Source organism: Canis lupus (genome assembly GCF_048164855.1).
Source record: "Canis lupus baileyi chromosome 5 unlocalized genomic scaffold, mCanLup2.hap1 SUPER_5_unloc_3, whole genome shotgun sequence".
Lineage (NCBI taxonomy): Eukaryota > Metazoa > Chordata > Mammalia > Carnivora > Canidae > Canis > Canis lupus.
The window spans coordinates 215,470-230,005 of record NW_027326410.1 but is presented as its reverse complement, the minus strand read 5'-3'; the positions used below and the strand labels follow the sequence as shown (position 1 = coordinate 230,005).

Genomic DNA, 14,536 nt, shown 5'->3' with positions numbered 1-14,536 from the left:
GCCTATGTCTCTGCCTCTTTTTCTCTCTCTGTGACTATCATAAATAAATTTTAAAAAATTTTTAAAAAATTTAAAAAAATGTATTAGGTAGTGTAAAGTAACAGGTAAACACATATTAAAAGTCTTTACTTTTCCCAGAGAAGGATGCTGTGGATACTGGTTCATTCCCAATCATCACCAAAAATATAAACTTAAATACAGAATTTAATTTTGTTTTATGATGAGATACCATTTTGTATATAGATTAACAGTTCTACATAGTGCTGTTATGTGTAAATTATGTCCTTTATTCTCATGGATTTTAATTACAAATTTGCCTATTTACAAATTTGCCTATTTATCTTATTATCTGTAATAAGACATTCTGTAAGAGACACACCAGTATTTTCATTTTCATCATTCCTGCCCAGGATTTCTGTCCTGAATATCTGACTATTCTAGCAACCTAAACTGAACCACACTCAAACTAAACACAACCCATCATGCTTGTCTTTTAGCCCCTGGCCCCAAGTCCTACATTGGATCCAAGCCTCCATAAAGAGCTCCTACTTTTCCATTTCTATTGAATCTTCCCTGCGCATTATCTATTCCTACCACTTTAGTGTCTTTGAATTTTTCTCAAGGAAACCTCAGCCCCCATCTTATCACTCCTGAGGAAAGAGCAGATGCATGATCTCTGCTTGTTCACTACTCTTTAAAAAAAAAATCATTTATTTATTAATGAGAGACACAGAGAGAAGAAAGAGACATAGGCAGAGGGAGAAGCAGGCTCCATGCAGGGACCCCAATGTGGGACTCAATCCCAGAACCCTGGGATCACCCCCCGATCAGAAGGCAGATGCTCAACCACTAAGCCACCCAGGCATCCCTGCTTGTTCACTACTCTTACCAAGAACTACACTCCTCTGTATGCACTATCATTTAGGCAACACAAACATTTGAAGAATTTTAAATAAGGATGTGATGTGAGCAGATTGGTTAATTAGAAAATATGAGTAGGTGATTAATTAGGCTTGTGCAGTGGTTCGGGTGAAAATAATTAGAATCTGACCTGACACAGTGGCAGTGTGGGCAAAGAGAAGAGTCAGTACAGAAATCATTGCAGGGGCACTTGGGTGGTTCAAGTGGTTGAGCATCTTTTGATTCCAGCTCAAGTTATGATCTCAGAGTTGTGAGATCAACCATGCTGGGCATGGAGCCTGCCTAAGATTCTCTCACTATCTCCTTCTACCTCTCCCCTACTCTCTTTCTCTAAAAAAAAAAAAAAAAGAAAGAAAAAGAAAAAGAAAGAATTGCAAAGTAGAATCAGATATTGGTGTGTGATTGGTATTGGCTATGCAAAGGTGATCAAGAGAGAGTTTGAGTTTTTGTTTTTGTATTTTAACTTTGACAACTAAGAAATGGTAACTTTACAAAACATGAGAAGACCATGATTTCAGGCAAAGATGGTGGATTTGCAAGGCTCTTGTTTTTTTGAAAAATCCTATTTTCTATGATGAGAAGGTAAATGAGTATTGTATGGTCTCTCTCCTTCATCTTTATAGAACAAAACTTATCTTCCCAAGGTAGAAGGATACCTCAGGGATAGAGTATGAAAGAGGTCATGTGCTCAGAAATGCAAAAAGAAGAAAGCACATTCATAATATTGAAAAATCGTATCTTATTGTGTATACAGATCCCAATCTATGGTTTAAGATAGCTCAATCTAATGGAAATTTCTGTGATTATGGAAATGTACTCTTCAAATATGGTAACCATTAAGCCCCCTGTGGCTATTGAGCCCTTGAAATATGACTAGTATGAATGAGGAATTGAATTTTTAATTATATTAAGTTTTATGTTAATTAAATTATTTAAATTAAATTTAAGTAGCCATATGCAGCTAGTGGCTGTTGTTTTGGGAAACCCAAGTCTAAGATATGCAAATAATGGTGGGTTGTCTTTTAAGGCACCCCTGCAAAGAGCTGTAAACCTGAAGTTTTACATAACATAGGTTACATCCTCACTCTGTAAAATTTAGGATGTAAATAAAAACAAGGAGTTTTATGAGTTTTCTCCTACAAGTAAAAAGTGTTTTTTTAATTAAAAATAAAAGCAAAGGAAAAAAATTACCTGTAATCTCAGTACTTGGGGATAACCATGATTAAGAGTTAGATTGGAGTTTTTCCCTTAACAATGAATTGTGAATACCTCTCTTATTCTCTCTATATCTTTCCACACCCTGTCTAGTTTCCTTAGCTGTATAGTATTTTGTTGTATGGCCATTTCATAATTTATTTACGCATTTAAATTTCCAGTGTTAAAGGAGAATGAAGTTAGTGAAACAAAAATTTTAATTTGAGCTATTCTAAAAACATGTAAAAAAATGAAACTGGACCACTTTCTTACACCATATACAAAAACAAATTCAAAATGGATGAAAGACCTAAATGTGAGATAGAAAATCATAGTAATCTCTCTGACATCAGCTGTAGCAACATTTTTCTAGATATGTCTCCTAAGGCAAGGAAAATAAAAACAAAAATAAACTTTTGGGACTATATCAAAATAAAAATTTTCTGCACAGCAAAGGAAAAATCAACAAAAATAAAAGGCAATCTATTAAATAGGAGCAGATATTTGCAAATTATATAACTTATAAAGGTTTAGTATACAAAATGTATAAAAAAATGATACAACTCAATACCCTCCAAAACAGTAATCCAGTTTAAAAATGGACAGAAGACATGGACATTTTTCCAAGACACAGATGACCAATAGACATGTGGAAAGATGCTCCATATTACTCATCATCAGGGAAATGCAAACCAAAACTACAATAAGATATAACCTCATACCTGTTGGATGGCTAACATTAAAAGCATAAGAAACAACAGGTATTGGTCAGGATGTGAAGAAAAAGGAACCCTCTTACACTGTTGGTGGGAATGAAAACTGCAGCCACTGTGTAAAACTGGAAAATATTTTTCCTCAAAAAATTAAAAATACAACTCCTTTATAATCCAGTAATTACAATACTGGTATTTATCCAAAAAATACAAAAACACTAATTCAAAGGGATACATGCACCCCTATGTTTATAGCAGAATTATTTACAATAGCTAAACTATTAGAAATAGCCCAAGTATCCATTGATGAGTGGATAAAGAAGATGTGGTACACACACACACACACACACACACACACATATATATATATATATATATACTGGACTATTACTCAGCCATGAAAAAGAATAAAACCTTGCCATTTGTAATAACATGTATGGAGCTAGAGAGTATCATGCTAAGTGAAATAAGTCAGTCAGAGAAAGGCAAATACCATATGATTTTACTCATATGTGGAATTTAAGCAATAAATGAGCTTAAATAAAGGAGAAAAGAGAGAGACCGAGACAGACTAAGAAACAGATTCTTAACTATAGAATACAAACTGATAGTTACCAGAAGGAAGATGGGTGGAGAGGATAGAGGAAATAGAGGATTAGGATTAAAGAATATACTTACCATGATGAAAAAAATAAATAAAATGATACGATGGGGATTAAGGAATACACTTGCTATGATGAACACTTGGTGTTGTATGGAAGTACCTGATATCACTGTGTTTTGAAACTAATATTACACTATGTTAACAAACTGGAATTTAAATAAAAACTTAAAATGATAAGAAAAATAAGCAGATGATAACCAAAAAAAGAGGAAGTGTGGTCCCACATATTAATTTGGCCAGAGATTTTCTTCTTTAGTTAACACGGTCATTCCCAGGTATGTGTCCTTCTAGGACTCTCAACTCTTCATCCAGATTTGTGTTGTAAAGCAGATTCCATGGTACTTACCTCTTTTCACACTAGATTGTCATTTTACTGTTTTCACCATAATTAATTTTATGTATGTAACCTATAGCTTTTTGCATATAGCATCTCAATTAACTGCACAATTATTTTTGCTTCTGAGGAAAGTAAGTTGTCAGATTATTTAAACACTTGCTGAAGATCACATAACTAGAATGGTAACTGAGCGTATGATATGACCCAGTTCTAACCCCATATCCTGTGCTATGGTTCTACCACAAAACAGCTGCCACCCACATCAACAAACAAGTTTCTACAGTTTTCTTTTCATTTTGAAGCTTTTTCTGGACAGTTCCTTTGTGAAGAAAAGCCCTATTGCTCCAGAAAATATGGGATTTCTTAAAGTCTTAGGGCTCTTTTAAGCTTTGAGAACCTCAAAAATGTAAATGCTACAAGCTTTAAAAAAATATCATTTAGTGTGCCACTTTGAGAGAATATTTCAAATATTTCAAATCTTCGATTTGTCATACAATGGGGTACCACTGTGTTGATAATGGGGGGCTGTGCATGTGCGGGATCAGACATTATGGGAAACCTCAGTACCTTCTGCTCAATTTTGCTATCAACCAAAAACTGCTCTAAATGACAGAGTATGTTTAAAAAAAAGAAGCTTTAAAAATCATTTAGAATTGTCATTATTTAACTCTCTTTGACACTTGTTCAGTTTGGGAAACTTTAAAATTTTACCTTCAGTGTTTTGTTTCCAACAGTATTTGCCATCCTCAATGAGAGACTAAAAAACTAAAATTTAAAAAGAAACAACCACATGCTTTTCAAAATTCACAAAATTAAATGAAAATGAAATGCATATAATTGAATTTTCAAATTTTGAACCATTTATACTCTGAAGTAATTACAGTGTAAACCACACAAAGACATTTGGGTCTTGCTGTATTTATTTTAGTAAGCTTTCAACAATGTTTTTATAGTTTATTGAGTAATCCTTTTTCACACTAAACCTAATTAATAATTCAAATCCATGAATTGTTGGGCTCTTTGTTTTTTCAATTCTTTTACCAAAAATTAATCACAAATCAGGAATAGAAAAGATTTGGTTTTGGTTTTGATTCCATTTTCAACCTAGGACATAGTAACTTGAGGGATGAATAATTTTTTATTCCTATTTCATCCACATATTATACCTAAGGAGATACAGCATCTTCCATCACTTCCATTGGCTTTAAGTAAGTGTGAAAGATAGCTCTCAAATATATAACGATGCCTGAGAGGAACATGTTGTAGTATTAATAATTAGTAAATGGACTGGATTTATACTTCTTAAGCACTTACATTTAAATTTTCATTTTGCCTTAAAGAGTTTTGTGACAATACACGAATACAGTAAAGTAGAAGTTAAAATCATATTATATTAATATAATTAATATTATATTAGAAGTCAGCAGTGATTTCATTTAATCTCTGGGCAAATCAGATAACTTCATTAATTCAGCAACATTATTTCGCACTGTTTGCCAAACCCTCTGTAGGTACACATTACATTTTGTATGCCTTTTTTAAATAATCTTAACATAAATGCATAACATTTATGCAGTTGTTTCCAGTGTTAAAATACAGAATGAGGTTAAACAAAATAGTTGAGACTTTCTAGAATGTTCTTTCACTTAGAGAAAGTAAAGTTACCTTTGACCTAATGGTAGAGATACAAACATAGTAGCTCAGGGAAATGTTTTATAATTGACATTGCATCATAGGTTAAAGGGCAATGTTTTCCTTGGTGGTATGTAAATATAATTGCACATTTTACAATCAACTGCCTTTTGGATTAGCTGAAATAATATGGATAAAGATACTTGTAAATGTCTGTATGCATGGAGACAGGTTATGTGTACTGGAACTCTTCTGGGGCCTCATGTTTTATTGAACATCACCATCCAAAATTTATCCTACTCAATTATATTCAATTTAGCATTTTCTTTTTTCTTATATTTTATTTATTTATTCATGAGAGACACACAGAGAGGCAGAGACATAGGTAGAGGGAGAAGCAGGCCCCCTGTGGGGAGCCTGATGTGGGATTCCATCCCAGGACCCTGGGATCATGACCTGAGCCAAAGGCAGGTGCTCAACCACTGAACCACCCAGGTGCCCTCAATTTAGCATTTTCAAGTAGCAGTTTGGATATTCTGTTGTTTTTACTTGAATTAAAATAGTTTTCTAATGAGGTTATAAATTCTGAAGGAGAGTAGAGGCAGGAAACATTTTCTGACTATGCAGGGCTTCCAGCTTGCAGTAAAATTAAGGAACTAGAAGATATCTTGCCAGATACTTTGGTCTGTTCTTCCCTCCTCCTCCCCACCCCAGCCCCATTCAAGTAAGTTAATGACTCAACTTTCTAGGAAAGATTGTGTTTTATTTTCTAAGAAAGAATTTCCACATAAGATGCTTTGCAAGTCATTTAAGCTTATTAACTTATGAATGATAGGATTTAGCACCATTTTGAAATAAAGAATTTCTTTGTCTGGATTAAGAACACTGACAGAAATGCTGCAGAAATCAGCTGTCAAATATAGCTAAGAGCAACATAAATGGGAAGAAAGCATAAGCCAAGCCTTCAGACAGCTTATGCTATGTCAGGGTCCCTACCACGTCTGTCAGGCATCATGAAGCCTAAGCACACTATGTTTGAGTCCATGTGGAGTGGATATGGTGAAATGTCAACTGTTCAAAACAGATGTTATCCACTTTTTATATTTTTAACACCAGGTGTATTAGAACACATTTTCAGACCTGTAAAGGAAATGAGATGTGAAAATCAGTTCTAGTGAATGCATTGCATCTTTTCTTGCAAAGGAATATTTAAAGCGACATATCAGTGAATGAGCTAGGCAGCAAAGTACTAAGGTACTGACTTGGGGGATCCTTGAGACAAATAAAGATTCATAATCTGATTTTGTACTGCAGCTGCATTATAGTTGTTAGAGACATAAAACAAATGGAATGTGACATCTTCATAGTAAGGAGGATTGACACTCGCACCACTAGACCTCAATTAGAAAACATAACATTTTCCTTCATTTTTGAGAAAGTCGGTAATAGTTTTTGATAGCTTCTCAGTGGTAAAGAAAATATGGTACATGAAAGAGGTATGTTTTGCAAGCTTAATAATTCTTTGTTTCTTCTTTATATGACCGGAAAATCAGAATGTGAAATACGAACCTGTTTTATGTCATATATAAAACTTGGAAGAATATCCAAGACAGAAAATAAGCATTGTTCATCAGTTCTTGATAGACTGAAGAACAGAAAGCTGAACTGAAATAACCACAAAAAATTCACTGCATATTTTTCTAAGTCATTTTATTTAACAGCGTACCATTGTAAGGTGAGAGTTTTTTTGTGTGTTAGGCTTGAGGAAAATTTCTTGTTTTTTTTCCAATTAAGCTTGCTGAAAAGGATAGAGATCCTCATGACCTCTATAGTGAAGTTATTTAGTAAATTTCATGAGCCCTAAGTATGGTTGCAGACAATTAAAGTACTGTGTAAAAAGTCTGAGAGATTTGTAAATAGAAGTGAAAAGCCATTCCTTTCAAGCTGCATGATCAAACACATTTTTGGGAGAAAAACAGTGGTTGAACAGGTGTTCAGTATTACAAACTTGTGATGCAACAGCTGGGTCTGGCAAAAATCCATGTATTAAATTCTTTGTTCTTAAGAAGCAAAACTCTGCTGCAGAGCGTCAACTCAAATTTGTGATACAGAAACTCATATAAAGAATATATAATTGGTACATTGCTTCTAATTATTTTCTTGTCTTTCACCAACATTTATGAGAACCATTTTCTTTCTTAAAACATTGTTGCATTTTTATGTTCTTTTTTTGTATATTTTTATTGCAGTTTGATTTGCTAACAAATAGTATAATACCCAGTGCTCATCCCGCCAAATGCCCTCCTCAGTGCCCATCACCCAGTCACCCCAACCCCCTGCCCACCTCCCCTTCCACTACCCCTTGTTCGTTTCCCAGAGTTAGGAGTCTCTCATGTTTTGTCACCCTCACAGATATTTCCCACTCATTTCCTCTCCTTTCTCCTATAATCCCTTTCACTATTTTTTATATCCCCCGAATGAGTGAAACCATATAATGTTTGTCCTTCTCTGATTGACTTACTTCACTCGGCATAATACCCTCCAATTCCATCCACATCGAAGTAAATGGTGGGTATTTGTCGTTTCTAATGGCTGAGTAATATTCCATTGTATACATAGACCACAGCTTCTTTATCCATTCATCTTTCGATGGACACCAAGGCTCCTTCCACAGTTTGGCAAGATAGTATTTGATTTTCTTAATTCTGTTTCTTTTCGTTAATTTTTAAAAAGTTTTTAATAAGAAAAAGTGGAAGTTCAGATATGTTCATTTGCCTTTTTATCAGGCTAATTTGTATTAAAGTGTTATATTATAGCCATCATTTTTGAATTAGATAGGAAACAGGTATTCTCATTTTTAGAATAACTATTCTGCATGTATTGTAACCCACTTGTAGAATTAGGAAGAATACTCCAAATAAGTAATATATCCATGAGATCATTTGGCTTTGTCACTTCCCTAACCTTGATTTTGCTAGCTGTTTAGAAAATAATGTCTGGTTCTGAATTTTGATCTTAGAGGAAAATAATCGCTAGTAATTTCAAACCCAGTGGCCTAAGGAGCTCCTCCAAACAGAGTAGCTTATCAGAGACATTTGTGAATGATTCCCCAAAAGGGAAGAGAAAAAGTTACTTTCTGTGAGGTTGGAATACACGTTTAGGCAATTTTAGCCAGGAATGTCAAGCACTGAGTGTGGATGAGGCCAGCTTCCTGACTGCAGGTGTGACGGAACACAGCTGATCAAACAGCACAGGAATCTGACATCACACTGTTTACCTTCAGCTGTCCAATGACCCATGCCCAATCAGGAAGCCAAAGAGAAGCTAGAGAAGGCATGTGTAGTGGTGTAGTTTCATACTAAGACTACTGCCATAAACATGGTTTATGAGCTTTGATTTGGTCATGTTTGGACTGTCAAATGTATAGCTGTCCAATGGTGTGCCTAACAGGCTACACAGTTTCGTTTTGTTTTAAATCTGAAAGCTCCTTAAAATGGGATCCATGTTTGTGTTCTGCCTATTTGGGGTCTGCTCTCATTTTAAAGTCACCAAACAGTTTGAAGTATACTCATCTGGCTCCCAGTTCCCCAAATCCTAAAAGATTAAAGTGAATTGTCTTACAAATATTTTTTTTTCCGTATGCCACATTTTCAAGTGGTGGATTCATGAAGGACCAAAACAATAGTGAGGGTGTTAAACGGCTTATCTTCAGACTGCAGCTGGAAGGACCACCCCATCTAAGGTCAAATCTGTGGCTTTCACCTACATTCCTCCCCTGCTCTGGGGCTGCTCTCCCCTACCATGTACTTCTCAGACGCTACCTCCAAAAAGGGCTGCCGTGTAGGTTGCTAGTGTAGGAGGGGATGGAATTGACAGAGGTGTAATATACAGAATGGAAAGTTACAACCAAAGGTATAGCCTATTTTTAAAAAATTTAAATTTTAGTTAACATGTAGTGTAGTATTGGTTTCTAGAGTAGAATTCAGTGGTGCATCACTTACATACAACACCCAGTGCTCATCACAACATGTGCCCTCTTTAATACCCATCACCCATCTAGCACATCCCCACTCTCCTCCAACAGACATCTCACTGATGTTCCTAGTCACAAAGTTACACCACTCTGTTTCTCTAGACACACATATTTACACAAGAAGTAGCCATACACAGTAGTTAGTAGTGTTTTCCTGCCTCCTTTCATGAATGTGGAAGCCCCTGTGTACCCTTGTTTTTAAGAAGTGAAATGGATTTGGGTCCCATGCTTGGAATACTTTTATTATCCTACTTCTAGACCTAAACTCAGCCTGCTCAAACTTTAGCTTCATTGGATTATTTTCTTCTAGGTTTTTTTTTTAATTTATTTTTTATTGGTGTTCAATTTGCCAACATATAGAATAACACCCAGTGCGTCTAGGTTTTTATAGTTCAGGTCTTACATTAGGACCTTAATCCATTCCAAATTATTATTTTTTAATATAGAAAAGGTAAGGGTCCAACTTAATTCTTTTTGCATGTGGAATCCAGTTTTCACAACACTATTTGTTGAAGAACTGTCCTTTCCCCATTGAATGGTCTTGGCAGCCTTGTCAAAAATCATTCCACCACATAGCCAAGGGTTTATATCTGAGTTTCTTATCCTATTCCCTTGGTCTACATGTTTGTTCATATGTCAGTACCACACTCTTTTAATTACCATAGCTTTGTTGTAAGTTTTGAAATCAGGAAGTCTAAGGAGTCCAACTTTTTCTTTTTCAAGATCATTTTGGCAGTTCAGGGTCTCTGGAGATTCCATATAGATTTTAGGATGAATTAATTTATTTTGGCAAGAAAAAGTATTGGGATGTTGATACATTCATTACATTGAATCTGTAGATCACTACGGGTAGCACTGCCATCTTAACAATATTAAATCTTTCAATCTATGAACACAAGATATCTTTCCATTTATTTGTATCTAATTTCTTTACCAATCTTTTATAGTTTCCAGTGTACAAAGCTAAAAATTCATTCCTAAGTATTTTATTCTTTTAGATGCTATTCTAATTGGCACTGTTTTCTAAATTTCCATTTCACATTGTTCATTGTTAATGTATAGTGCAAACACAACTAATTTTTGCATATTGATTTTGTAACCTACAATGTTGCTGAATTCAGTTACTAGTTCTACCAGTTTATTACAGAATTTAGGGCTTTCTACATATAGGATCATGTCATTTGTGAATAGAGATTATTTTTTTCTTCCTTTCCAATTTAGATCTTAAAATTTCTTTTTCTTGGGGTGCCTGTGTGGTACAGTGGTTAAACGACTTGGTTTTGGCTCAGGTCATGATCTCAGGAGCATGAGATCAAACCCCTTGTGAGGCTCTATGTTCAGCATGGAGTCTACTAGAGATTCTCTCCCTTTCTCTGCTCCTTCCCCACTCACACACTCTCTCTTACTCTCTTTCTCTCAAATAAATAAATCTTTAAAAAAAATAAAATTTCTTTTTCTTTTTGGACTTCCTAAGTACTATGTCAAATAGAAGTGATAAAAACAGGCATACTTGTGTTGCTCTTGACCTTGGAGGGAAATTTTTCAGTCTTTTCATCATTGATCATGATAGGAGCTGTGAGTTTTTCCTATCTGGCTTTCTTTATGTTGAAATAATTTCCTTCTATTCCTAGTTTGTTGACTTAAAAAAAAAATCATGTAAGGGTATTTGATTTCGTTTAAATGCTTCCTGTGCAGAAATTGACATGTTCTTATGGATTTTTACTTTCATTCTCTTAATGTGGTATATTACACTTACTGATTTTCTTATGTTGAACCATCCATACACTTTAGGAGTAAATCCTATTTTGTCATGGTGTATAATCCTGTTGAATTTGGCTTGTCAGCACTTTGTCAAGAATTTAGCATCAATATTCACAAACAGTACTGGTCTATGGTTTTCTTTTTGTATAGTGTCTGTCTAGCTGTGGTATCAGAATCATAAACTGAGGTTGAGAATATTAGCTCTTTAATTCTTTGGAAGACTTTCAGGAAGATTATTGTTAATTCTTCTTTAAATGTTTGGTGAAATTCACCAGTAACACCATCTAGTCCTGGGCTTTAACTTGTCATGAGCTTTTTGATTGCTGTTTCAATTCCCTAATTATAGATATATTGATTTTCTATTTCTTCATAATCCAGTCTTATTAGATTATGTGTTTCTAGAAATTTGTTCATGTCATCTAAGTTATTCAACTTGTTTGCATACAACCATGCATAATATTCCTTTTTGATCTTTTTTATTTCTTTAGAATTGGTTGTTATGTCCCTTCTTTTATTTCTGATCTAAATTACTGGAGTCTTATCTCTTTTTTTTCTTGGTCAATCTAGCTAACAATTGGTCAATTTTACCGATCTTTTTCAATAGCCAACTTTTGGTTTCATTTATATTCTCTATTGTTTTGCTATTTTTTTTCCCTCTAGGAAATAGATGGAAATAGGAAATAGAAAATAGTTTCTCCTTTAACCCATTGGTTATTTAAAAGTGTGTTATTTAATTTCCACATATTTGTGAATTTTCCAGTTTTCCTTCAGGTGTTTATTTCTGTTTTCATTCAATTATTGTGTTTGGAAAAGACACTTTGTATGATTCCAGTCTTTGAAAAAAATTTAGACTGGTTTTGTGGCCTAAAATCTTTAGTCTGGACATTTAGTCCTGTTTGTGGCCTAAAATATTTAGTCTTGGACAATGTTCAGTCTTTTCATCATTGATCATGATATGAGCTGTGAGTTTTTCAATGTTCCAAGACTAAATGTTTGGAAATAATCTCTCTGTCCCTTTCTCTCTTTTTTTCTACTGTGACTCTCATAATGCCTATGTTGATCTCTCTCTCTCTCTCTCTCTCTCTGGCTCTCTCTCTCCCCTTTGCTGCTTAGAATCAGTAACTTCAAATGACCTGTCTTCAAGTTCACTGATTCTTTATTTTGCCTGGTTGAGTCTCTTTTTTATCTCTAGTGAAATTTTCAATTTAGCTATTGTACTTTTCAATTCCAGAATTTCTATTTGGTTCCTTTTTTTTTTTTTCATTATATCTCTTTGTTCATATTCTCATTTTGTTCCTATGTCATTTTCCTTATTTCCTTTAATTCTTTGTATTTTCCTTTAGCTTTGGGATACTTAAGACAATTGTTTTAAAGCCTTCCTGATACATTTGTTCCTTCGGAGATGGTTTCTGAGGATATATTTTGTTCCTTTGAATGAGCTGTGTTGCCTTGTTTCTTGGTATGTGTTGTGATCTTTTAAGCGGGCATATGAAAATACAGCCACCTTTCCTAGTTTTTCCACATTGGAAAAGTGGAAAGTTAGTTAACAAGATCCTGTCATTTCTATTGGAATCAGCCCAGGGTGAAGCTATAAGGTCTTTAGAGGTCTTTTCTGGGCATGTGTTCTATCTGGGCCTGTGTGTATCCTTTTTAAAAACTTCCCTGTGATTATGGCTGTGTTTAAATATCTTAATTTATCAAAGAGTCTCACTCCAGCTTCTCTTTGGGGGCATAGATGTTTTATTATATTCCTCTGTTTGTAATCTCTTGCCCCCAGGTATATGTGAATCTAAAGTCCCCCACACCACAATGCCTGCCACTGCCTTCCATAGTTTTTGCCACCTCAGGTCCAAACTCTGCCACAATTTCCTGTCTGAGCTCTGAGTGAGGTGAGATAGAAACCAGTCTCTCTGAGGTAGCTCATAGGCAGGCCAGAGTGTTGCAGATAATTTCCAAGGTAAGGAACTGGGAGTTGATCTGCTTCCTCCTGTGTCATTGCCTGGAAGAGGGTGGGACAAGAGAAAGAAAAAAATGCCAGGAAATTTCCTGAAGTTTTTATTGTGACTTTTTCTTACTTCTTTGCTATAGATCTCTGAACTGGTTTCCAGAGCTCCTATACAGTTTATATTAGTTAGTCTGTGGTAGTTTATCCTACTTGGAATTCATTAAGATACATGAATATATAGGTTAAAGTTTTTCATCAGATTCGAGAAGTGATTGCCATTATTTCTTCAAATATTCTTTTGGGGATCCCTGGGTGGCGCAGTGGTTTGGCACCTGCCTTTGGCCCAGGGCGCGATCCTGGAGACCCGGGATCGAATCCCACGTCGGGCTCCCGGTGCATGGAGCCTGCTTCTCCCTCTGCCTGTGTCTCTGCGCCTCTCTCTCTCTCTGTGACTATCATAAATAAATAAAAATTTAAAAAAAAAAATTCTTTTGGCCCCTTGTGTCTCTCCTCTTCTTCCAAAACTCCCATATATGTAGAATGGTATGCTTGATGCTGTTTTATAGATCTCTGATGATGTGTTCATTTTTCTTCATTTTCTTTTGTTTCTGAAGACTGGATAGTCTGATTGGCCTATCAGATTCATTGGGTCTCAATAAATCAAGTTCATTGAGTCTCTCTTTTACATGCTGAAATCTGCTATTGGTCCCATGAAGTGAATTCCAATTCAATTACTGTACTTTTCAACTGAAGAATTTCTAATGATTCCTTTTTTTTAAAGAGTATATTTATTTATTCATGAGAGACAGACAGAGAGAGAGAGAGAGAGAGGCAGAGGGAGAAACAGGCTCCATGCAGGGAGCCCGATGTGGGACTTGATCCCAGGTCTCCAGGATCACACCCTGGGCTGAAGGCGGCGCTAAACAGGTGAGCCACCTGGGCTGCCCTCTAATGATTCTTTTTTATATGTAATTTCAATCCCTTTATTAATATTCTCTACTTCCTGAGATACGGTCTCAAATTTAGTTGTTTAGGCATGGTTTCCTTTAGTTCCTGGAACTTATTTTTAATAGCTGATTTAAAGCCTTTATTAAATCCAAGATGGTACGGGCTTCCTTAGGGTCCAGTTTTATTGACTGATTTCTTTCTTTGGTTATATTTTGTGGTAAACATTCCCCTTTCTTTGTATGTCTCATAATTTTTTTTGGAAAGAACTTAGTATTTTAAATAATACAATGTAGAAACTCTGGAAATCAGATTTCCTCCTTCTCAGGGGTTGTATTTTTGCTATGTGTTGCTGTTTTTGCTTTTGTTTCTTTGTTAGTTACTTTCTTGT

General features: G+C 35.1%; 1 protein-coding gene and 1 long non-coding RNA gene across 17 annotated transcripts in view; one reads left to right on the top strand and one right to left on the bottom strand.

Annotated features, from left to right (window-relative positions):
- LOC140629416 (uncharacterized) overlaps positions 1–14,536 on the bottom strand; it is a 187,166-nt gene that overhangs the window by 35,516 nt on the left and 137,114 nt on the right. The gene's annotated exons all lie outside the window — the stretch shown is intronic.
- Positions 1–14,536, top strand: part of LOC140629411 (outer dynein arm-docking complex subunit 2-like) — a 272,107-nt gene that overhangs the window by 139,645 nt on the left and 117,926 nt on the right. The window contains exon 22 of one of the 16 annotated variants that reach the window (XM_072818879.1): positions 7,015–7,483. The exons of the other annotated variants lie outside the window; for them this stretch is intronic. Within the exon in view, the coding sequence (XP_072674980.1) occupies positions 7,015–7,050 (36 nt within the window). The 3' untranslated portion in view covers positions 7,051–7,483. Of the gene's footprint in view, positions 1–7,014; positions 7,484–14,536 lie in introns of those variants that run through there. 16 annotated transcript variants of the gene reach the window in all.